General features: G+C 39.4%; 1 protein-coding gene across 3 annotated transcripts in view; it reads right to left on the bottom strand.

Annotated features, from left to right (window-relative positions):
* The window catches only part of ARHGEF38 (Rho guanine nucleotide exchange factor 38), a 147,085-nt gene that overhangs the window by 49,741 nt on the left and 71,381 nt on the right, over positions 1-25,963 (bottom strand). For all 3 annotated transcript variants that reach the window (XR_199126.3, XM_013054018.2, XM_004748124.3), the window contains exon 4: positions 8,073-8,220. Coding sequence is in view for 2 of the 3 variants with exons in the window: in XM_013054018.2 (XP_012909472.1) it covers positions 8,073-8,220 (148 nt within the window). In the remaining variant the exon portion in view is untranslated. The remainder of the gene's footprint in view (positions 1-8,072; positions 8,221-25,963) is intronic.

Here is a 25,963-nt window from a genome sequence, read left to right as displayed (position 1 = left end):
CTCAAAATGGATGAAAGACCTCAACGTGAGACAGGAATCCATCAAAATCCTTGAGGAGAACACAAGCAGCAACCTCTTTGATATCAACCACAGCAACTTCTTCCTAGGAACATCACCAAAGGCAAGGGAACCAAGGGTAAAAATGAACTATTGGGACTTCATCAAGATCAAAAGCTTTTGCACAGCAAAGAAAAGAGTCAACAAAATCAAAAGACAACTGACAGAAAGGGAGGAGATATTCGCAAATGGCATATCAGATAAAAGGCTAGTATCCAAAATCTATAAAGAACTTATCAAACTCAACATCCAAGGAACAAATAATCCAATCAAGAAATGGGCAGAAGACATGAACAGACATTTCTGCAAAGAAGACATCCAGATGGCCAACAGACACGTGAAAAAGTGCTTAGTATCACTTGGCATCAGGGAAATACAAATCAAAACCATAATGAGATTCCACCTCATACCAGTCAAAATGGCTAAAATTAACAAGTCAGGAATGACAGATGTTGGCAAGGATGTGGGGAAAGGGAAACCCTCCTACACTGTTGGTGGGAATGCAAGCTGATGCAGCCACTCTGGAAAACAGCATGGAGTTTCCTCAAAAGTTGAAAATAGAGCTACCCTAAACCCAGAAATTGCACTACTGGGTATTTACCCTAATGATACAAATGTAGCGATCTGAAGGGGCATGTGCACCTCAATGTTTATAGCAGCAATGTCCACAATAGTCAAACTATGGAAAGAACCTAGATGTCCATCAACAGATAAAAAAAGATGTAGTGTGTGTGTGTGTGTGTGTGTGTGTGTGTGTATAATATATATATGTATGTGTACATGTATGTGTGTATAGACCGGAATACTATGCAGCCATCAAAAACCGAAATCTTGCCATTTGCAATGATTATGGATGCAACTACACGATGTGGATGGAACTAGAAGCTATTATGCTAAATGAATAAGTCAATCAGAGAAAGACAAATATCATATGATGTCTCTGATATGAGGAATTTGAGAGACAAGGTGGGGTTCGTGGAGGGTAGGGAGGGAAAAAAAATGAAACAAGATGGGACCAGGGAGAGAGACAAACCATAAGTGACCCTTAATCTCAGGAAACAAACTGAGGGTCCCTGGGGGGTGGGAGGAGGGGGGATGGGGTGGCTGGGTTATGGGCATTGGGTAGGGTATGTGCTATGGTGAGTGCTGTGAATCGTGTAAGACTGATTATTCATAGACCTGTACCACTGAAGCAAATAATACAATATATGTTAATAAAAATAAATAATTAATTAATTAAAAATAAATTTTAAAAAAGAAAAAAAAACACAGTACAAGACTACAAAGTAAAGTATAAATCACTCGCAGGAAATGGCCATCAAGCACTACAGAATATTTCTGTACACAGTGTTAATGTAGGTTATAAACAATTCACCAGTTCAATAAGATAATTCCCACAAAAGCTTTCACTAACCATGGCTGGGTTTCTTGGCTTCCATTTTACTCAAGTACAATGAACGTCCTTCCAGAGCAACAAGATCTATCTCTTAGTTGATTTCTTCTCTACTTCATTCCCCATTGTTCACAAAGTCCCCCAAACTATGGCAACCATGTAGGCCTCCTTACTCTTATAAAAGTCTGAAGGCAGGCTCCTGCCCTTCAGGTCTTGGCACTTGTTCTTCTGTCTGGTTACTCTTCTCTTGGTATCAATACTATGCATTCCTTACCTCCTTCAGGTCTTTGCTCAAAGGTTTTTTCCCAATAAAACCTTCCTGGACCATTTTTTTTTTTTTAAATTATGCCTTGCCTCCTACACTACTTTTTATCCTTATTTCCTGCTTTATTTCTCTCTTTAACACTGTCACTTTTTATATACTATATACTTATTTCATTTATTATCTATCACTCTGCTCCCCATCTGAATGAGGGCTTGCTCTGTTCTCTGCTGTAGCTTTAGTACCTGAAAAATGACTGGCATTTGGTAAGAGTATTTGCATTTGGCCAAACTTATTAGTCAAATTAAGCAATTACGAGTAAAAAAAAGTTGGAATTATTCAAGTTAAATTTTAGGCACAAAGGAGATAGGAGTTTTTTTCTAAAAGCTTCATATGGGGGTGTCTGGGTGGTTCAGTTGACTAAGCATGTCCCATATGCTCAGGTGATGATCCCAGGGTCCTGGGATCGAGCCCCACTTCAGGCTCCCTGTTCAGTGGGGAGTCGTCTTCTCCTTCCCCCTCCCTCCATTCTCTCTTCTGCTCTCTCTCTCTCAGAAACATAAAATAAAATAAAAATAAATAAAATAAAATAAGATAATGCTTATTATAAGCATTATAATATAACATATATATATATAAGATATAGATATAAGATAGCTTCATATGGCTATAAAGAGATGAAGTTATAACATGTATTAATAACGATTACTTTGACTTCTGGTTCCTAGTCTTTTAGAATACAATGAATATTTTCAATATAAAAATATTATCATCCTATCTCATGATAGTAGATGGTGTTTTCATTTTCAATGATTGAGAAGAAAATCCATGATAAATACCTATGTTGAATTCCATAAATTTTAATGGACTTAAAAAGTTTGAAGGATGCCTGGGTGGCTCAGTAGGTTAAGCTGCTGCCTTCGGCTCAGGTCATGATCCCAGGGTCCTGGGATCCAGTCCCACATCGGGCTCCTTGTCCAGCAGGGAGCCTGCATCTCTCTCTGCCTCTGCCTGCCACTCTGCCTGCTTGTGCTCTCTCTCTGACAAATAAATAAATAAAATCTTTAAAAAAAAAAAAAGTTTGAAAAAATCCCAGTGCTCTATATATGTAGAAAACAATGGTATATATGTATGGAAAGCAAGTATTCCTTCACTCTTCAGATATCTTACGTGAATGGATTCCTAGATACCTCAAAATAACTAGGTTCTGCTGACTCTAAGACCTTCTTGTTGGAATCAAGCAAAGAATTCTAATTTTTAAAAAATCAGTGACTACTATCATTTTAGGCAATTATTCAAGGCTGTTTGAAGAACACTTCTATGAAAAGGATTGTGTCACCACTATCCCCGAACCAGTATTTCCTTCCACTCATAACATTTAAGCTCACATTTTTGCTTCAATTTCTGTCTCCTACTGAGGAATTTCATTTTCCCAGTATGCTCTATAGATCATAGATCAGAAAATTGTGGGAGAAGTTGAAAACAAATATAAATGCATTTTTCTATGGAAGCAAACAAGTAAACAACGTGATCATTTTGCAGCCAAAACACAAAATTTGAAGTTGAAAGAAAAGATTGTTCTTTTACCTCCTAAAGAAGACATAGACTTTTTTTTCTCCTCTATTTATTTTAACCAAATAAAACAAATACTGTGACATAAATTAGCATAGTGTTTAATGTTAGTATAGCATTTTACAAAAAGGAACTTTAGAGGTTTTCCAACAGGGAAAGCCTGTTGGAGTAATGGCATAGTACTATTACATTATAATGTCTCCTATTTGCTCATCTTTTTTTTTTAAAGTATCCCTTTTAGGCTGAAACTTTCCAGAACTGAGCCCCAGACAAGGACAATTCAGGAAGAAGAAAGTTAAATTGTGTCCATTTACCCTTTTATGGGGAAAGCAACCATATAACCACAACCACACCTCTTACCTTCATGGGCTCATTATCATTTGACTTACAAGAAACACATTTCTATGTGGCTATTTCTTAATGATTATAGTTTTGTTCAAATACGGTGCCACATAATAAGGAATTGAAAAAAAATCCAGAAATTATTTTAATTTTTATTTGGAACATTCCATTAGAATAACATCAAGAAATATAAAATGTGAACAAATTGAACTCTATTCCTTTAAGTTCTGTGTTGTGTGAGCTTTCACCTTCCTTCTGAATGGAGAAGCTATAGTAGTCAAAGGAACAAACAGCCAAAGCACCCAGATGACTAGAAGTTAGTTTTCCTCCTGGGGATAGTGGCTTTGGTTAGGAAGAAGAAAAATGTATATAAATTTATAACAATGAAACATAAAGCTAGAAACGCGTCTTCCAACTACAAAAAAAAAAAAAAAAAAAAAAAAAAGAAAGAAAGAAAGAAAGAAAGAAAAAACAACAAACAAACAAAACAAAACTTGGAAAAGACCCTTTGTTCTTTAATTATTACAAAATAAACAGATCTCTAGGGTCTCTGAAAGACAGCGGGGATTTGATGGTATTTAGACCTAGAAAAACAGAAAATAGAGGTAGCAGACAAGCTATTCTAATTATAGTTATACTTGCATTTATAGCTATTCTGTTTTTCATTTTCCTCATACAGATCAGAAGCCTTAAATAACCCCAAAGAGGCAAAGTAACTAGAGCTTTAGTAAGTGATTTCCATAAATTTAGAGACTATATTAATAGCATTTTCATGCAATCTTAGGGGTCACTAATAAGAATCTGTAAATGCTCTTTGTTGAATAAACAAAAACTTGCACATTTCCAGTTTGCAGGCTATAGATGCAGATGTGATATTGTGCCTCTAGAGAGTTTTAGTCTTTTCTTTCTTAAGGTTTCCAAACCCTGAAACTACTGCTTAGATCTATCTATAGGCGTGAAGAAGGTCTAGTGCTTCAGGGAAAGCTGCTAGTAAGTCCTAATTTCTTTTTCTGAAGTGGTTCATTACCTAAATATGTATCCAAATCACCTGAGGGTGTTTGTTAGTATCTAGCTAATATGTAGCTTCTTGGACTGGATCCTAGCAGTCCTTTCCTCCCCCCCTTTTTTTTTCTTTTTTCCTTTTTTTGCTGGGAGCGGGGAGTGTCTGGAGCAGAGCATAGGAATTTGTACTTTTAATACACATCCCTATGGATCTGACACAGCGGAAATCATACACCAAGAAACGCTGTCCTAATGTTTCAAAGGGATTCAAAATTATTTTCTAGATACAAGTATTATTTTTTTCTTTTGAAAGATAATGGGCTTCAAAGAATAGCCAAAGGTTATGAACTCAAGTCTGTTACAGAACCAGGAAATCTCTCTTCCCTCCTTTTGGAAATTAGTCTTGAACTTCACCGTGACAGCTTCTGGTGTGTTATTTAAATTAACCCTGGTATTGTTATTAAACTTTTCAGATGGTTCTGTTTATCTACCCAAGTAGAAGGTGTGTTCCTAGGAGGTGAGAACTATGCATACATACATAAATATTTTTTTAAACATTATCTAGCACTCCTAATAAATATTTATTAGGCCCTCAATAAACATTTTAATTTTAATTCAAATGCAACCTAAGTCGCTTTAAAAATCTGCTTTAACTTCTGAGACCTGAAGCCACCTCTCTCATGAATACTGCTTCAAACCCTGTTGTTCCATTATCCCTTTGCACAGTAGAAAATGGAGGCCACACCTAATATTCATTAGAAATTGGCAACTGTGCACTCAGGCTCCGTTATTTAGCCACAAGGAAAAGGCAGAGCCACAGTAATAGCTTTGACTGATTACTTGGCAAGGGAAGCCAAGCCCTTGGGGTGTTCCAGACTCTCTTTGGCCTATAAACCTGTTTAAAAACCTGTTTCTCAGAATTTAAGGCTTAGCTCAATTGGGGTCAGTATTATAGTAATGTCAATAATTCTGCTCTCAGCTTTCAGGCAGACCGGTACAATTCATCATCAACTTCATTTTCATGGAAAGGCAACTTTTGGGAAAATAGCTCTAACTTAAGCTATTTTATTTTGATTTTTCTTTCCCTTAAGAAATAGTTGTGCCAATATTACTTAGCTTGGATTTCTTGCTCTCTAAACCTTAGCACCTTCTAGTGCTTGAAATTATTCCCTAAAATTGGAATAGTGCTGAATACACAAGATTTGGGACATCCACCAAGGCAATAACTCAAGGCTTTCAGAGAAAGATCAAATAAGTCATTAGGTCTGAAAGTCATTTTCGGTAACTGAGACATCATGGTGTTTCAGAATCACCTCTGCCTTTAGCTGCTTTTAGGGGGGTTGGTACTAGGCAACACTGCCAAGAGGAATACTCTGGCAGGGTCTATTTCTTTCTCTTAGAAGTCAAAATCCTTAATAAAAATAAAGCAGTGTTCACCCCTACTGAACAGACAGCTCCATTTTTGGTCAACTGTTAGGAGCATATGCCAAAGTAAATTAATTACATCTGCTCCTGGTAGGGAACTCCATTCCCGAGGTTGTAGTTGGAGTGATGGCCAAAGGTGCTTGCTGTGCACTTGTTGTGAGGTTTCTCTCTTTTAATTCTAGAAACTGAAGAAGGAGAACGGCTCAGGAGAAACTTTTCTTGGATCAGATCTTGCCACTAGACTAAGGTAGGAAACATTCATTCATACCCAGGATAATATCGTTTTTTTCTCCATAGTAAAATAGTTATCCATATATTTAGATGTTGGTCCTAATACAGGAATTTATTAAGGTGAATACAGCTTTAAGTTAAGTTTCTATGAACTGATCTCTAACACTGAACTAAGCTGCTAATAGTGAAGAAATAGTGAGCTGGAGCTACTTGTCACCTACCATCTTTAAGAGTTACCTGCGCATGTTAAGTTCCTTGTGGGCGGTATCTAATTCTTATTTATTTTTGTATGTGCAGTGCCCAGAATGATACTTGGTGTAGCTGAAGCACTAAATAGATGCTTGTGATTTTATGTCTTAAATATATGCCTTTCCGTGATACCAAAAATGGGTAAAGAACTGCAACAACTTAATGACCAATAGAAAGTGATAAAGTTAATTTTTAAAAATTCTATGGGCCCTGTTTAAATCCACTTTCAGTCTCGATGCTAGCTTGGAAAGACATTTTCCAGAGTCCAGGAGTCCCCGTATCTGTGGGGGTTTTAGTTACCGCAGTCAGCCGTGATCCAGAAACAGATGGCCCTCCTTCTGAATTGTCAGCATGTATAAGAAAAAGCTTTGTATACTCAGGGTTTGGTAGTCTCCAAGTTCCAGACATCCACTGGCAGGTTTTGGTACATATCTCCTGTGGCTAAGGCGGGGGGAGGGGGAGATACTGTAGTCTCACTTAGTCTCCTGATTTCACTTTAATTCAGCTACCACTCTCTTGGGCCACATTAGGACCCCAATTTTTGTCTCCCTACAATAGAGTCTAAAAGGTGGGAATGTGCTAGACACTCAGACTGGTTGGCATGCTTTGATTTAGATATCACAGCTCTCTCTGGTTTAATCTTTGATGATGAATAATCCTTAGAAATGAAAGACTATAGTGGAACCACTAGGTAAGAAATGAAGTAGGGCAGAAATTTTGGCTTTAAGCTGCATGTGGTAGAACACGATATACACAGTAAGATGCCAATTTCTTCTAAAAGAATCAACCCAAACCCATGTCCAAATTAATGCATATAAATAAAATCAGAAAAAAAAAAGCCAGGTGTGGTTATTAATACATGGTCAAGCAAAGAGTTAATACATGGAGTAGCAAGGGTTTTTATCTTATTTGTGCTTCCTTATATTTTTCAGATTTTTACAGTGAATAGTTTCTTCCAGATTAAAATATATATATATATATGTATGTGTGTGTATGTGTGTATATATATATATATATATATATATATATATATATATATATATAGTAGCACCAAGACTTTAGGAATGAGGAAGGAAGTCATGATTAATTCTTCTGAAATTAACTAACATGGTCTGACCTGTCCTCACCAATCTCTCCTCTTTCCCCACAGTGAATCTAGGGGAAGGGGAGAGCCATGCAGAGAGCCATGGGACCTTCACTAACTTTATTTTTCTACATGTTCCAATGCTGTCTCATGGGGGCAGGCAGGTAACAACAGCTTTAAGAAGGGCTTTTTCTTCCACATTTCATTTTTTGATATTGCATTTTTCTCTCTCTACAGAGCCCCGAATCATCCCTGATGTTATTTTTAGTCATGCTCAGAGGGGGGCAGGAAAAAGTCAATCAGGGTTTCTGGCATGTCAGCTTTTCATAAAGGGAACACAAAGTAGAGCTCCCAGCAAGCTTCATCAAATGTAGGATTTATGTGGGAACTTTCATCTACATCCAGTTAAAATGTTCCCTGCTAGGCATGGAAATCATCGTTTGAAAAAGCCTTACTTTAAGGACTGGATACAGTGGCTCAAATGTTGCTTCAGCTCTTCTTCCTTTTCATAGGTTTCCAGTATGCTGTGCGCCTCATCATGGTGGTAGCAGTAGATTTTATAAATCTCTTCCAGTGGTCCTTTAATCTGCAAGAATACTTCTCCTGATAAATGCAAGACAAAGGCAAAATGACGTCAAGTCAGACCAAAAGGACGCTCTACATATTTATTCTTGGGCCATGTGATCAGTATTAGCAAGTTGGATCCGTTCCATTTTACCCCCAGGTTTCTCAGAAGAGGTAGACAACATCCCTCCGTTCCCTTCTCTCTCTTCCCCTCCCGTTCCCTCCCCTCCCCTCCAGTCCCCTCTGTCCCTTCTTCCTCCCCTTTTCTTTCTCTTTCCCTTTCCTTCCCTCCTTCCTTCCTTCTTTCTGTCTTTTCTCCCTCATTCTTCCCTTCCTTCCTTTCTTTTATAAAATGAAGGATAAAGAACTTAATGGAGACAGGCAGCAGAAGAAAGCTGGTTTTCTCAGAGGTGATTTATGCACCCGGCTGGTAGGCAGGAGCCTGGTTAAAAGCAACACCTTAGAATCAGTCTGTATGGGTTTGGATCAGGCTGTGCTACAGACTTGGACAGGTTATGATTTGGACACGTTATTTTCCCTCTCTGAATCTGTTTCCTCACCTATAACAGGGGACAATAACAGATTCAATTTCAGGGGGTCATTACAAAAATGAAAGGGGTAGTGTGTGTACCGTACATACACAGTAAATGCTCAAAATGGAGCAGTGATTGTCAATTTGTTAGAGGTATGGAAAGTGAAATCTCAGGGTCTAGGTAAATTATTTTTTGCTATTTATTGCACGAACGTTTTCTGAGATTCTCTGAAAGGCAAGCAATGGAGTTTAGGGAAATAAAATATTTCCTTATATGTTATAATAGATAGAATTGGCCATTATTTCTTTTAAAACTCAGTTGGATAGGGTCCCTGGATGATGCACTCGGTTAGGTGTCTGACTCTTGGTTTCAGTGCAGATCGTGATCTCAGGGTCATGGGATTGAGCCCTGTGTGGGACTCTGTGCTCGGTGCTGAGTCCGCTTGAGATACTCTCTCCCTCTGCTCCTGCCCCCCCCCACTCTCTCTGTCTCTCTCTCTAAAATAAATAAATAGATCTTAAAAAAAAAAACTCAATTGGATAATACTATAAACCAGAGTTATGAATGTATCTTCTTAAAGCAACTTGGGCTAATTGTATCCAGGCATTTAGGAATCCTTCTTGATATTATAATAAAATTGCATCTGTAACTAATAACTCAAGGAGATATTGAACAATAGCTGGATTTAATCACCCACTCCATCACTTGAAAATGTATATTAAGCATCCACTACACACCCCAGCACTATGTTAAGATGATTTGGGAGACACAGAAAAAATATGTGATGGGGCCTGCTCTCAAAGACACTGCATATTTGGGATTGACAATGATTTTGGACCGAACTGATTGGGAGTTACACAGACATACCAACCTGCACCTATTATAGTAACAAAAGTCTGTCATTCTTCCTACAGAAATAGAATGTCCTTTGTACTTTCGGTGTGCTTTGCCCACATTAACCACTTAATTCCCTACACATATGAGGAGATAAGAGGTTATTTATCCCTATTAAATAAGGAAGGACAAATCTGAATTTGAAATAAATAAATGATTTTTCCCATAGTCCTGTCCAATGGAGGCTAAGCCAGGATTAGAGGCTGTATTCCCCTCAATTTTACTTAGGTGTTGTTAGCTCTCCACACATCAGAGCTTTGCTGGACAGACAGGTACAAACTGAAGCAGAATTACAGATCACTGTCGTCTAGGATTTGGGGGCAACTGAATAGAGTAGATTCTCATCACTCCTGAGGATGAATTTGAGAATTAAATGGAATGTAGATGTAAAATACTTGTAACAAACTACCTGCTCGATAATCATCACTCGTCTCTTAACGCTACCTTTCTCTCTCTACAATTAAAACACTAGTACTTCTAAAGTATCACTTTCTGTTCTAATCTATATCCAACCTGTAAGAGACTTTTCTTCCCTTCCCATTATATGGGATAGTCCTGTGATCCTAGTAGACTACACGTGTGTGTGTATGTGTGCATGTGTGTGTGTGTCTTATTTGTTTTTTAATAGTGCTTTTCTTTGAACTCGTAAGCAAACAGTGTCTGTGAGCATCTTTGGAACTGAAGGGATGAGGGATTTTTGTTTTGTTCCTGGGATTTTAGTGAACTCATCTTTCTACCAGTGTAATTTTTGCAGATCTGGTCTTCAAGACAGGAACACAAATAATAAGGAACAGAGAAGTTACAAGAAGAGGAAATAAAATAAGATAATAACTAAATTTAAAGATGGCAGGAGAGGAGGCGAACCTCCTAGGAACAGAGCCGGGGGCAAATGAGAGTGAGGGCTAGGGGAGGGTCTCACCCCGGGAAGTGGGAGCAAGTGGCAGGCCTCGAGGAAGCTCAGCAGCAAGTTAAGAAGAGAGATCTGGAGACAAACAGCCCAACCCAGGATGGGATTGTAAATATATGTGCTTCACTACAAAGCAGTTGAGAGTGGAGACAAAGAAAAGAAGAGGTAAGGATGACTTCATAAATCTGCAGTCGGATCAGGTCAGAAAGTCAAAAAACAAGGGACAAAGACATTTATTTTATACACAATGAAACCATTAATTGTAAATTCACACACACACACACACACACACACACACACGCACACACACACAAGCACACAGACACATTTTAACAGAAATGGCATAGTTTGGAAGAATTTATAGTTCTCTCCTTAACAGCAGAGTCAAAATTTTTACTCTTTTCCAGGTAAAATTCTGCTGGGGCTCTAATAACAATTACTGAAGTTAAAAGATATTTAAGCACTCTAATTGAAAGTCATTTATTCACCCAAAGGCCAAGTACAACACTGGCAGGCAGAAGATTTGATTCCCCTTCCAGTCCTGCCAATGTATTCTGCTTCATAATAATGCAGATAAAGCGATGTATCTCGCAGCAAAGAAGTGATTCTGTTTCCACGGTAACATAACTCTGGGCTGCGTTTCCTTAGTGGTGAAGGACAACTGCTCTGTCTAATGGATGTGGTTTTGAAGGGATGATTAGGAATGAAGGAAGGATTGAGCCAAGACCAGTGAAGGTAATTCCACTTCTGACTGCCTGTCACAAAAGCACCAGAACACTGTAAAATAAATATAACTATCGTGTGCTTTAAAAAAAAAAAATGCTACAATTCAAGAATTTCTGTATTGGCTTTCCCCCAAAACAATCACCATGCAGAGGACGGGAAAAATGCCCTTTTCCCTCTTGGTTATCTCCTCGACAAACTCCCCAAAATATTGAACATGTTTTTATGTCCTGGTATCGTTACTCAGGTGTTGCAAACTTTTCCCTTCACTAATCTAAATCTATTCATGTTTCTCTTCTTGGCCCACCTCTTCTCTATGTCTAGACCCTCATGTCCATTGCCAAGATGTGCCATACCAAACAATATGGCCCCTCTATTATTCTGACACCGCTTAAAAATGAATTTCCCCTGCAGGGCAGTAACCCAGGGTCTGAACAGTGATATTTAAGAGATCTTTGTGTCCTAGACTTTGTTTAGGAAAATGGCATAAAATGGAATGAAGCAGTTACTTCATTGTTTCACAACAATTTAATGAGGGACTATTACTTACCAAGCACATTGGTAGGTACTGCGGATACAAAGAACCAACACTTCCCTCAGGAAGTTATGAAGGCCAGTGAGAATAAACTATTTATTTACCAGTACGGTAAGTACTTTGTATAAAACACGGAGTGTCAGGGGCGCCTGGGTGGCTCAGTGGGTTAAAGCCTCTGCCTTCTGCTCAGGTCATGATCCCAGGCTCCTGTGATCGAGTCCCGCATCAAGCTCTCTGCTCAGCAGGAAACCTGCTTCCTCCTCCTTCTCTGCCTACTTGTGATCGCTGTCTCTCAAATAAATAAATAAAATCTTAAAAAAAAGAACAAAAACAAGACCATGGAGGGCTATTTGCTCTGCTCTTGCGTACTTGTTAGCAATTTCTATAACAGCCTGCCCTTGATACAGGGGCTCTGAGCGAACACAAGCACTGAGACATACAGAGGGAGTGGTCTAGTATGGCTGGACAGTGCCATGTCTGTGGTAAAGTTCCAGAAGAGGCTGTATTTGTAAGCAAGAGTCAAATCATGAAGGACTTTGCATGTCATTAAGGAGCTGGGACTTTAGCCTGCAGTTAATGGAGAAGCACTGATGATTGATTTTAAGGAGCAGACTAACATGATTAGATTGTATTCTAGAAGATTACAGTGGTAATTAATTGTATGAAAGACGGAATGTGAGGGAGGAGTTAGTGAGACTAGAAGAGAGAATCCAATTAAAAAGCTTCTGTGTAATACAAGAAATAAATAATGAGGGCTTACAAGGAAGTTCTAGCACTTAAGAGGGAGTGCGCTAAAATCAATGGCCTGTTTTCCAATCCTGGTTTTACCGTTCACTCCTGTGACATTTGAGAGAGTTACTTGACTTCTCTGTCCTTTAATTTCTTGATCTGTAAGATGGAACAACAATAATAAGAGGGCTGTCTGAAGATTAAGTGAGTTAAAATGTGTAACACGTCAGTAGCTGGCCCATGCAAATGCCCAATGGATGTTAGCTATAAACAGTGGAAGAAAAATCAGGGAGGATAGAGAATAGGGCAAGAAAACAGACATCAATATATGTGAGGTGAAGAGAATTCCCATTATATCCCTGGATTCTGGTTTCAGTAAGAATGTAGATATGCAATGATAAGATACAGAGAGTTTCTGTAGAAAGACGATGAGTTTAATTTTAGATGTACTGAGTTGACTCACCCAAAATATATTTAAGTGGAGATATCTTTTATGGAATTGGATATGTGAGTCTGGGATTCAGGAAAAAAAGTTCTGGAAAATAAGTGTAGGTATGTAAAACTGAGGACACAGTAGCCATGACTTTGATAAGATCATGCAAGAAAGTCTACAGAGTGATAAGAGGGCTTGAGGACCAGGTGCTGGGGAACACTAACACTGAGGGGAGTCTAAAGGGAAAAGAGTCTGCACAGAGCTTGAGAAGACAGTCAGAGAAAAGGGAGGAAAACTAGGATCGGTGTTAGTTAAGCCAAAGGCAAAGTAGTGAGAAATACGGCAAATATTCTGGGGATAACAGAGCTTGCCATTGTCCCCCAGTATCAGCATCCCCCTTGAAGCAATACCATTTTTACCTGCAGCAAAATAAAAACTTCATTTCCTAGCCTCCCTTGCAATAGGGGTGGCCATGTAACTAAAGTCCGCAGAAAATTGTCCGTGACAATATGCGGGAACTTTAAGAGGCAGACAGCTCATCATTTACCCCTTCTTCTCCATATTTTCCTTTGTTCTTCTGGACATTACCTCGTCCATGAAGACAAAGCTAAGTGTGAGCTGGAAGAAGCTTGAATCCCAGAGGACTTTGCAGAGCAGAGCTGCCGTATAGTCCTAAAATACATGCCTTTAGACCATTACACAAGAGAGAAATGGACATCTCTTATTTAGGCTAGTCACGTTTTGTTTTGTTTGCTGTTTCTACTGGCTGAACTTAATTCTAATCAACACACTGTTTCTTCTCCTTCCATAAAAAAAATGTTTTTGGAGAAATCATAACAGTTCAAGTGACCCTCTTCACTCCCTATAAAATCTAACTCAAAAATCAGATGAAAATGTTACTTAAATTGTTACTGATTAAGAGTGTTAAGGACTGGATGTTTATTTCCCTTTACAATCCGTATGTTGAAGCCCTAACCTCCAGTGTGATGTTATTTGGAGGTGGGACTTTTGGGAGATAATTGGGTTTAGATTAGATCATGAGTGTGGAGCTGCCATGATGGGTTAGTGTCCTGTGTCATCAGGAAGAGACATGAGAGCTTTCTCTGTCCACCATGAACAAGGCAATGGGTTAGTCAGCTACATGCCAGATCATGGATATGTTTCCTTCCTTCCTTTCCTAGTGCCCTTCTATTCTCCAGGACAGGGTAGAGCAAGGATGGGAAGTGAGAAGAAAGAGATAGGGAAAGAGTAAACACTGCTTACAGAAATCACTACTATTGACCTTTAGTCTCATTTAGTTCCTGCCTAACCTGGGAAAAAACCTGACAATGGAGGATACCCTAGCGACCCTGGTTAGGGTTACAGAATTCCTACCAAACACAGGAGCCAGGTGGTGCAGGCAACCATGGGAGAAACACAAGTAAACCCCCGAGTATCAATTTCATGAAGACATTTGGGGAAAAAAAAAAACAACAACAACAAAAAACTTTTTCACAGAAAAGAGTAGAGTGGAAAATTTTCGTGAGTTCTTAAGAGAAAATGAGACTTCAAAGTTGTTTCATGTCTGTGGAAGTGGCTTTGAGTAATAACTCTACATTCCCTGGGGCTCCTATTTTTCTTCTGGTATCAGGAATATTTCAGTAAAAAATTCTCAGAAGCTCTAGAGTAAGATAAGTTCAGAAAAAATGGATTTGACGATGATATTTGACAATTCTGAGGTCTCTGGTGACATGGTAACAGCAATTTCAGAGGCGTAGTGTGAGGTAAGATAGAGAGGTGAGGAAGTGGAACCAGTAAGGCTAGCTAAGCTGTGAAGAGAAAAAAGAGAAAGGAGGGGAGCAACTGTGGGACGTGTGATCCTGTCCTAGGGCCATTGCTGTGTCCAGTGGCAGGAGGACAATGTAATCATTGCAATGGGGTCTACTAAAGGAGAGGCTTTCTACAACTGAGGCAGCACCACCCAACCCTTCTGGCAGTTGGAGGTAGCTGGCAGCAGGGCAGGACTAACTGGGGAGCATCAGTGGTCATGGAGGAAGAGTTAGGGTCTCCTTCTGACTATTTCCACCATTAGTTATGGCATTTGGGGCCAATCAGGTTCTTGCAGTGAAGTGGTTGGAATGTATATTCTTTAAATATTGCTCCAATGCTCACATTCTAGAATACCTCTGTTTATTTTGGTGATAACTCGTGGTCTCTTCCCTAGCCTTTTTGACTTCCTGGATATTTAACTCTAGGTGGGCATTTTTTTTTTGACCAAGTGGCACATTAGAAAAACACTAGCTCTCTGAGAGTTGAAAGCTAAAATGTTTCTGGACCTGGATTAGGAAGAGGTATAATAACTTTTCCCTCCTCAAGTTGGGTAGCACTGATGACCCTGTTCTTAGAGCAACCAACCCATAATTCTTGATTTCTCTCACCTTAGTATATACTTCTCTCAAGGGTGTGAGCCTCCGCTACAGCTAGTGGCTCTAGACCACCTGCCAGCCTCTAAGCTAATGTAGGACCAACCACAGGCAGATGTGATCACTGCGATCCTTCTGTGTGACAGCCAGTAGGGTCCAGGACCCTACTCACTATCTCCAACATCCATTCCATTCGTTCAGTGCTGCTGAGGACAATGTCCCAAGTGCTGGCGAAGCATCAGTAGCGAAACAGATAAGAATTCCTCTCCTCCTGGAGCTCATGTTCTGGGAGTGTTCTTCAAGTCTTGTTCTCTTGGAGGACTTGCTCTTCCCATTTGAAATTTGAAATTCCCGTCTCAGTATCCATTGAACAGATGAATGTGGCATCCATTCCTAGCTGCTTATCTATTCTTCTTTGTTCCAAACTAACAAACGTTAAAACGACAATGCACCCACTTCAAAATACTGACCTTTCTCCAATCTTTGGTAGTCAGGGGTGCCCAAGAATGGGTGCAACTGTGTATTTGTGTGTGAATGTGTTTGTGTGTGAGATGCAGTAAGTGTGTGTGAAATGAAATAATAAGACACAGGTTGAAGGCACTGGAAAGGGCTTTTATTCTTCCGAAATGAAAAAAAAAAAAAAAGAAAAAAAAAGCCTCAGGAGAAGGTGGTTTGCTTTACTGCCTGAAGGAAGCCATGCTTGGCAGTGGAGCAGCGATTGTGAGACCAGGAGGCCACACACCATACGTCACTGTACATTAAGTACTAGGAAGGAAAAGGTTGTGAGGAGCCAACCCCAGCTGCTCCAGTTCTGAGCTACTGAATTATGGATTTCTTGTTCTGTGAGGAAAAAAGCCCTTTTTTGGTTAATGGCTCCGGGTGAGGTTCCTGTCCTAGGTGGGCAAGTACAGTCCTCACAGATCTGAGTGACTCGGCATTGGCTGCAGAACTCGTGGTGACAGCCGGAGTGAAAGCCCAGATTTGTCTCCCACCAAAGGCCATGTTCTCTCTGGGCTACTGTGCACCCTTATGGTTTGCAAGGTTTGCACCCCTGCAAATGCACTTCTCACTTTCACTCCCTGGCTATGGGGAAAGTGTTCAGGGCCTCATGGAATGCTTAATGTTTGTAGGATTTAGGACTTCATTTCTATGTGTATTCTGTACAATACCTGATTTTTCACGGCTCCGTTCAGGTCTGCCTGCACAGTGAAGTGCTGACTTCTGTGAGCTAGCCCCGCAGCACAGCATCCAGGAGCTTCCCATTCTCCTCAGAGAGCCGAACTGTAGAACTAGTTACTAAGCCACCCTGGCTTTATTTTTACTTCAAGAAATAAGTCCTTGTAGCCCTGAGACCTCACTTGACTGCACTCAGGGGACTGGAAGCCCAACCCACATTGTATCCCGTTGTTCCCTGCCTCCGGCTGATTTGTACTCTCCTGTATGGATTCAGGTATCTTTGACCCCACCCCTCAAGAAAAATGTTTTTTTTTTCCTGTCACCTTCTCTGAAGCTGGTAGCTTTTCTATTACTGTTAACATTTCGAATAAAATGCCCTGACCTTCCAGGTGCTGCATCTGAGTCTTGCCCCTGCTGACCTCACACGTTCCAGGACGCAGGTCTGGGGTACCCCCAACCTGTCCCCACTGGCCAGAATTAGCTAGGTTGAATCTATCTGTGTCCTGAGTACAATACGCACACACTCACACATACGCACACACACACAGATGCACACACGCACACTCTTTAGAAAAATTATTCAGGTGAGCTACTTGGCAGCATCTTCCACATGGCAACAGGACATGAATTATCAGTGACTAAAGCCCTTCTTACAAAAATCACTGCTAAAGGCACAGATTCCTGCTTCAGGGACATACAAGAGACACTGCTTTAGGAGAACAAAGTACTGCCACAGAACAACAGTGCATCACCACTACGCCTTCAAAGAACAGAAAGCTCTAAATTGTCTTTCTCTCAAAGGATAAACTCGCCCTCAGGAAAAGGCAAACGAGAAATTACAGTTCCTTTACCACAAAATTCTTTCAGCTCTGGTTCTCCATACCGTGTGCAGAAGCTAAGCACCTAAGGTAGATCCAAACCTAGTCATAACTCCGTCTTTTTTTCTTTTCTTTTCCTTTCTTTCTTTCTTTTTTTTTTTTTTTTGAATGCTTTGAAACATTACAGTGTTGTTGCAAATGTAGGTAAGAGATTATAAGCTCCTTCTGGAGTATCTGTCTATGTGACAGACCACCTCAAAACTTAGTACCTTAAAAGAACTGTTTTAATTTTCTTTCACAATTCTGTGAGTTGGCTGGAATCAGCTATGTGGTTCCTCTGCTCCCTTCAATGCCTGCTGGGGCTGCAGTCAGCTCAGGGCTGAACAGACTGGATGGTCCAAGATGGCTCATTCACAAAGCTGGTGCCTTGGCAGGGACAGCAGGAAGCTGGCCTCAGCTGGGATGCTGGGACAGCTGGGCCACTTTATTACATAGTCTCAGGTCTAACCTCTTTTCATCTGACCGCTCCATGTGATATTTCCAGCAGGGTAGCTGGACTTCTTAAATGCAAGTTCCTCAAATCGCTAAGGTAGAAACTTCTAGGCTTATAAAGGCTGACGCCCCCAGGCTCTGACACAGCATCACTTCCACTACATTGTAGGAGTCAGTGAGTCTCAGAGCCAGTCCAGAGTCAATATGGCACTAGACTGCACAGCAGGGTGAATACCAGGGGGCATGGTCTGTGGAGGGCCGTCTTTGGAAAGTGTCTGTTGCATTGTTGTTCATTGCTGTTCATGCTATTGAATGTGGAAATGATACTTGATATGTACAGTCATGCTTTATAGAAAAAAATTCATTGACTTATTAAGTCTATGAATCACCAAAATGCATAGATATTGGGAGCATCTAGGAGCTACACACATTCAGTGAATCTGATTGTTTGAAAAACATGATCAAGACCTCTGGGGAAAAGAAAATCACATTTCATTCCATGGTTATATTCATAAGAAGTCAAGTTTTGTAAATAGATGGGTAAATTAAATATTCTCAGGCTAATAAATTAGTAATTCCATGTACTGGATGTTTATTAAGAATAGGCACTGGGGGGGCGCCTGGGTGGCTCAGTGGGTTAAGCCGATGCCTTTGGCTCAGGTCATGATCTCAGAGTCCTGGGATCAAGCTCTCTGCTCAGCGGGGAGCCTGCTTCCCCTTCTCTCTCTGCCTGCCTCTCTGCCTACTTGTGATCTCTCTCTCTCTCTTTAAAATAAATAAATAAAATCTTAAAAAAAAAAAAAAAAAGAATAGGCACTGGGCCATCGTTATTTATATGGGGTTTTACTTAATCTTCCCAAATACTCCATAGGGTGAGTATTACTAACTCAAATTTCCACATGAGAAACTGAAGTTCAGTGAGATTTTGTGACTTGCCTGAGATGAAACCTCTAGTTATTGGATGAGCCAGGATGTAAACCAATGTCGAACTGATACCAAAGCCCTCGTGTTCTTAAACCCCACACCAGCATTTTATCTGTTTTGTCTTTGCTCACCCTTTTCTTAAATTGTTACAGAGTAATCTTCAGTTTAAGTGGAAACAAGAGCCACCTCTCATATTCCCATTTTCTAAAGATTTAGAGCCCATTTCCTATTTGACAGGCTGCTGCAGTCAAGATTTTAAAATCCAGTTTCTATCTTGGCATGATAGTTCAGACAATTCCCCAGAGCTCTCATATCTACAAACATATGCCTCTGTGCTTAAACTTGAACCTCATCCAAACCCCAAGGTTATTATTGAGTAAAATCCTGCTCCTGGTTTATCCAGGTATCTGGAAAGTTTCCCTCTGGCACTAGAGCTGTGAATCACAACCTCTCATTCGTGCCATCTAAGGACAGAGAAAGGGACACCTGTGCTTTTCATTTTGTGGTAACATGATTTAGGAAATGCCCCACCAAAATCAGGTTATCCAGTGAAATGGAAGAGCTTTGGTGAAAGATTTAGTGATAGAAGTGGCTGGGAGAGGAGGTAAGGGTAGAAATTGCCAGTGAACTTTGCACTGATACGGCTACTGTGTTTGGGTCATGGAGGTCTCCTTGGCACTATGCTCCAGCCACATCAGACTGCACTCCTTAATGAGAATTTCCTGTACTCTGCTACCTTGGGGCCTCTATGCCATTTGTCATTCAGAAAGTCATCTGCTTTGGGGTGCCTGGGTGGTACAGTCGGTTAAGTGCCTGTTTCTGCTCAGGTCATGATCTCAGGGTCATGAGATGGAGCCCTGTGAGATACATTGCCCCATGTTGAGCTCCCTGCTCAGTGCAGAGTCAGCTTAAGATTCTCTCTCCTGGGGCACCTGGGTGGCTCAGTGGGTTAAGCCTCTGCCTTCGGCTCAGGTCATGATCCCAGGGTCCTGGGATCGAGCCCCACATCGAGCTTTCTGCTCTGCAGGTAGCCTGCTTCCTCCTCTCTCTCTGCCTGCTTCTCTGCCTACTTGTGATCTCTGTCAGATAAATAAAGAAAAAATCTTTAAAAAAAAAAAAAGATTCTCTCTCCTTCTCTGGGCGCCCATCCCACCCATGCTCTCTCTTTCTAAAATAAAAAAAAAAAAAAAAAAAAAAAGCCATTTGCTTCAATCTCCACCTTTCTAAATCTATCAAGTCCAAGCTCAAAATCCATTTTCTATATCAAGTTTTTCATCATCTAAATTAAATCAATCTCTCTCTGTGAATCCGTATTAGTTAGCTATTGCTTGAGGAAAAAAAAATCACCCCAAAACTTAAAGGCTTAAAACAACACTGTTTATTCACAATTCTCTGAATTGACAATTTGAACAAGGTTCAGCTGAGATGGTTTGTCTCTGGGTGTGGCTGGCAGGCTTTATACATGTGTTTGCAATCTATAACTAGGGGCCACCTGGCTGAGGAGACCATACTTCCATGCTCAAGGCCTTGACCATGTTGTTTGAAGTAATTGGGTAGTTTGAGCCTTCTCTCTCCCTGAGCAGAGAGTGGATGTCACAAGGCTGTTGTAGAACATCATTTTGCCACATTTTATTGGTCAAAGCAAGCCATGAGGCTAGCCCATATGTCATGTATGGAAATTAAAATATGACTCCAAATGTTTTCAGTTGGTCTTACTGTTTTCATTTCCTTATCTATTTTTCTATCATCTCCCTCAAAGTTGCAACTCGTGATTGGTAAATGCAAAAACTGTGAACACATTCGAATGACTTTTCTCTGTAAACTATAATATTTTTATTTTGATGTAATTGTATACTTAACAGAAAATTGCAAAACTAGTGGGGGTAGTTTCCAGATAGCCTTCAAACAGCTTAACATCTTGTATAACCAGTACAATGGTCAGAAAAAAAAAATGAAGTGTGCTTTTGTACTAATAACTAAACTAAACACTATATTTGAATTTCAACACTACATTCTTTTACTGTTCTAGAATCTATCATTCATATTTTTTTGGTCACATTTTTTGTTACAGATTTTGACCATACACATTTTTTTACTTCCACAGTCTTAAAATGCTGAGATTCCTCAGTCTTATTTTATCTTTAATGACCTTGATATTTTGGAAGAGCATCGACCCATTATTTTGTCAACTGTCCCTCATTTGAGTTTGTTCATGTCTAATTTTTTCTCATGATTCGACATGATCACATGCATTTTGGGCAAAAGTACTACAGAGATGGTACTGTGTCCTCCTCACTTGTTTATGATGGGAATGTGTGTTATTCCTTGGTACAGTTGACCTTGGTTATTTGGTTAAGGTGGTCTCTGTCTGGTTTCTCACTAAAAATCTACTGTCTTTGCTTTTAATAGTCAGATAGGAGATACTTTGAAACTATGAAATTCTCCTCAAACTTTATCCACTAAATCAAACACTGAACGGTGGTTTTGGCTGCAACAATTATAACTTCAGTGTTTGTTTAATGGTGATTTTCTATTCTTCTCTTCCTTCTATATTTATTCATTGAAATGTACTATCAGGAAGATTTTCCTTTCTCACTTATTTATATCACTATGAACTCTATTTTATCTCATAGGTAGCATTATGTATGTTGTTGCTCAAATATGTAAGCTATAATATTTTTAATTAGGAAAAACTCTTCTATAAGCATAGAGGCACCTGACACACTCAAAAAAATTTTGCTAAATAAAAAATATTATTTTGCTAAATGAAAAATATTAAATATAGAGAGATTGTAGATATAGAGAGATTATAGATCTCTCTATATTGAAATATGTAGATATTTGAGCTGAAATATTTTCACAAGTACTAGCTTTTAGTCTCCATTTGATTTCTTTTCTTTATTTTTACAAAATAAACTCACCAAATAAATTGTTTCTATTTATGATTTTTGAATATTTTTCCAAATGTAGATATTGTAAAATCTGGTACAGAATATTATTTTATTCTATTTAATAGGAACTCCATCAAAACTTCTTTCTATAAGTCAAGTTTTCCAAAATGTTATTATAGAATTTTAAAATTAAATCTTCGTTACCATATAAACCCATTTTTTAAAAAAGCTAACTCCTGGTTATATTAGTGATAAATTTCAGTGTCTTCCTATTTGCAATTTCTTTTTCAGTAATTACAATTGTAAAGATTAAAATGCTGAAGTAGTTCTTTTTCCTCTTTCTTTGTTGAATACTTTAACTAAAGACTTCTCATTAATTTTGAGTAAATGTCAGTTTCTTAAAGTTGATTACTGACCAGCAACAAAGAAAATATTACCATCATGCATAAGATTGTTATTTAAATTAATATAAACTTTATCCTCCAGATATTGTATTTAGTTTACTCTAACTTTGTATGTATAAAGCTGTGTGAATTTTGACTATAGTTACCATTTCAACTAATAGAATATCACAGCTTTAGTACATAATCACCACAATCTCAATTTCTGTTCCATAGATTTCTTGTCTTTATTTTTATATATTTTTTAAAGATTTTATTTATTTATTTGACAGACAGATAGAGAGCACAAGTAAGCAGAGTGGCAGGCAGAGGGAGAGGGAGAAGCAGGCTCCCCGCTGAGTAGGGAGCCCCATGTGGGATTTGATCCCAGAACCCTGGGATCATGACCCAAGCTGATGGCAGACGCTGAACTGACTGAGCCACCCAGAAGCCCCAAGATTTCTTACTTTAATAAAAATACTAGTTTACTGAGATGTTGTGCTCCCCCAAAATATGTGTTCATATTTCCATTTGCGTTCACAAGCTTAATTTTTAAAGTAAGAATAGCATTCACAATTCACAAAATTCACCTTGGAAACAATAAACTTCCAAAAATTGTCTTGTGTTCTGTGAACTGGTTGAACTTCTTTTTTAAAAAAAATATGTATTCATTCATTTATTTTAGAGAGAGAGAGAAAGTGAGGGGAGAGGCAAAGAGAGAGAGAGAGAGAGAGGAACTTTAGCAGGTTCCACACTGAGCATGGAGCCTGATGCAGGTTGGATCCCAAGACCCTGAGATGATGACCTGAGCTGAAACCAAGAGTCAGATGTTAAACCAACTCTGCCATCCAGGTGCCCCTGGTTAAATTAATTTTTTATCATTATAAGAATTAATTGATTTTTAAATTTAATTTACCTGCTCACACTGTTTAAAACTGTCATAATTTGACTATTGGTAAACTCTCCTGACATTGGTATCAACTCATTAATAACCATTGCTTTACATTTCTTATGGGCCCAAGGACACTCAGAACTAAAAGTGAGAACAATCAATTTAGGATAACTGTCCTTTGACCTAACGAAGCCATGCTGCATGAAGTGCTCAGTGTCACCTACTTCTGCAGCTGCAAGTGTGAAACCACATGCCCTTGGGCTTAAAATCATAGGTAAGAGTTCCACAAGTGGGAAGAAGTTTGGGAAGAAGGTTCCAAGGGAAGGGAGCAGGCCGAACAGAAGCTGGTCCGCGAATGCCGAATGCCAAGGTTTGAAAACAATGGGCACAGTCTTTATAAAGCAATGACTAACTTCTGATGTAGATATTGCTGCTGCTTCTGCAGATTTCTGTCTTCTGATTTTCTTACGGTCAGTGATAGTATTAAGAACCCCATGGTGGATAGCGAGTGTTCTGTGTGTTAAATGCTCATCATCAACTTTCTTCAACAACAGAAAATCAACACTTAATTTTTATTAAACATGCATAGATGAAACCCTTGCTTCTGAAAGGGCTTATTGCAAAACATAACCAGATCATTAAGTAAGCATAACCAGTTAGCATAACCAGATCATTAAAAAGTTAGGGATTTATATCATAAGATAAATTACCAAACTTGTAGCAACGACATCTAGATACTCTGTAGCAGGACTGCAAATCTTCTACCTCTCACAGGAATTTTGCTTACATCTAATCTTTAATTCCCTATAGGTCCTACTAAAACCCACTGACTAGTATCCTGGGGGCTTTGTGCCTCTCACAGGTCTTGGCATGGGCCACCCATCATGGGCCCGGACATAGTCACTGCTATCCCCAGTAACAGCAGAATCTGTAGCCTCAGACACATCTCCCAGCACCGCCAGAACAGGAAGCAGTTAGTTAAGCTTCACGTCCAAATGTCATCTTTTTATCAGTGAGTGCAATGTGTGCTGTACTTCAAAAGGTTGGGAAAGGAGGGATGGGCTGTCTTTCAGAGTTTACCGTGTGTTACAGAAAGAACTCTGTCACATATACCTGCCTCTTATATTCTATTAGAAGAGACCAGTTAGAAATGGAGTACAATGTAGAGGTCTCACCAAATCTCTTGTAGTACAATGATTAGTCATGATCCTCCTTAAAAAGGAGACATTCCAGGACAAATGCTAGAACAATTGGCTAAAACCAGGATTTCTAGGTAAATTAGGACACTTGCCTCCTTAAAGCTGGAATTGTCTTTGACTTTAGCACAAGTAACCAACCCCTAAATCTTGTTTATGCTTCATTCGACATTTCTCTTGAATCTGACCCCCCTTTTTTATTCTCATTTTATCCTCCATAGCCTAGATGCTTGCTACCACACACCTGCACATTATTTATAACAACATATTTACTAGTCTAGGACTCATTTTTTCCTTCATGCCATTCTCTTCCTACTTACCATCATGTTCTTTCTCCAGAAACTCGTATGTCTCATCACACCCTTGCTGAAAAATCTTTCAATTTTTCCTCAGTACCTGCAGAGTAAATTCCAAATTTGATTCCAAGTGTAGTCTGTCTCTATTCTGCACTTGCAGATTAATTTCTTTTCCTTTCTAAAGACTTATTTAGAGAGAGCGCATGTGCTCATATGTGCAAATAGGAGGAGGGGTAGAGGGAGAGAATCTTCAAGCAGACTCCCCACTGAGCACAGAGCCAGTGGGGCTTGATCTCACCATCCATGAGATCATGAACTGTGTTGAAACCAAGAGCCAGAGGCTTAACCAACTGAGCCATCCAGGTGCTCCTAAGATTCATTTCTGATTCACTTTTGCTTCAGATTCATCCTTCACTCTTGCTTGGCTTGATCTCTCGCCATTTCCTAAACATGCTTGGCTTTTGGCATTTGCTGTCCATGCTTTTGTTTATGCTGTTGCTTCTGCTTAGTCTTCCAGACCTGGTCCAGACCTGGACCCCACTTGTTGAAATCTAGACTGTAACTCCAAGCCCAAGTAACATCTTCAAGGATCCTTCTGTGATTCCCCATCTAGAAATAGTCTTCTTATCCTCTGAAGTTCTGCAGTAGTGTAGAAAATAGTCTGATTGTGTATTACCCAAATAACTTCAACTCAGGGAACTTTTCAATGGCAAACTTTTGGAGGACAGAGATGATCTCTTTCATCTTTTGATACCCAACAATGCTTTATATACACTGCTACTTAATAACTATTCATTGAGTGAATTAATAAATGAATGGTCAATCAATCCACACTAAAGTAATAATGAACAGAGTCCTTCCTTCAGAAAATACATTTACAGCATATTAGAAACTATGTTAGCTCAGGTTGCCATAACAAAATACCATAGATTGGGGAGAGGAAGGCTTTAAACAACAGACATTTCTCACAGTTCTGGAGTCTCAGAAATCCAAGATTAAGGTGCCAGCTGCTTCAGTTCCTAGTAAGGACCTCCTTCCGGGCTTACAGATAGTTACCCTCTTGTTGTGTCCTCACATGGTGAAGAGGGAGAGAGGGAGCTCTGGTCTCTCTTTCTTTCCTTATGCTAAGCCCATTGTGGGGACCCTCTCCTTGCCTCATGACTTCATCTAAACCAAAATTACCTCCTAAAAGCCTCATCCCCAAATACCATTACACTGAGGTATTTAGGTGTAAGCCTACTGTTAGGGCTCCAACATATGAATTTTTGGGGAACACAAACATTTAGTACAGAATAGGGACATTCAGTCACAAGTAATGGTTAAATTTAAACCTGTCTGTCAGAGAATCTTTTTGAGTGAGCTGACCTTTGGGTCTATAAAACACTACAAGTAGGGTGGTTCACCTAATATCAATCTGGCTTATTAAACTTTGGGTCTCCCATAAAAACTAAATAAGATCAATTCCATTTTTAAAATTCTGATTTTCTTTAACAAGTAAAACCACAATGAGTAAAGACATAAGGTGTGAGTGTGTTTGTGTCTATATAAGTCTCAAAGAAAG

The sequence above is a fragment of the Mustela putorius genome, unplaced genomic scaffold, assembly GCF_011764305.1.
Source record: "Mustela putorius furo isolate JIRA1106 unplaced genomic scaffold, ASM1176430v1.1 tig00003871_pilon_pilon_pilon, whole genome shotgun sequence".
NCBI classification, from domain to species: Eukaryota; Metazoa; Chordata; class Mammalia; order Carnivora; family Mustelidae; genus Mustela; species Mustela putorius.
This window is presented reverse-complemented; position numbering and strand designations above follow the sequence as displayed.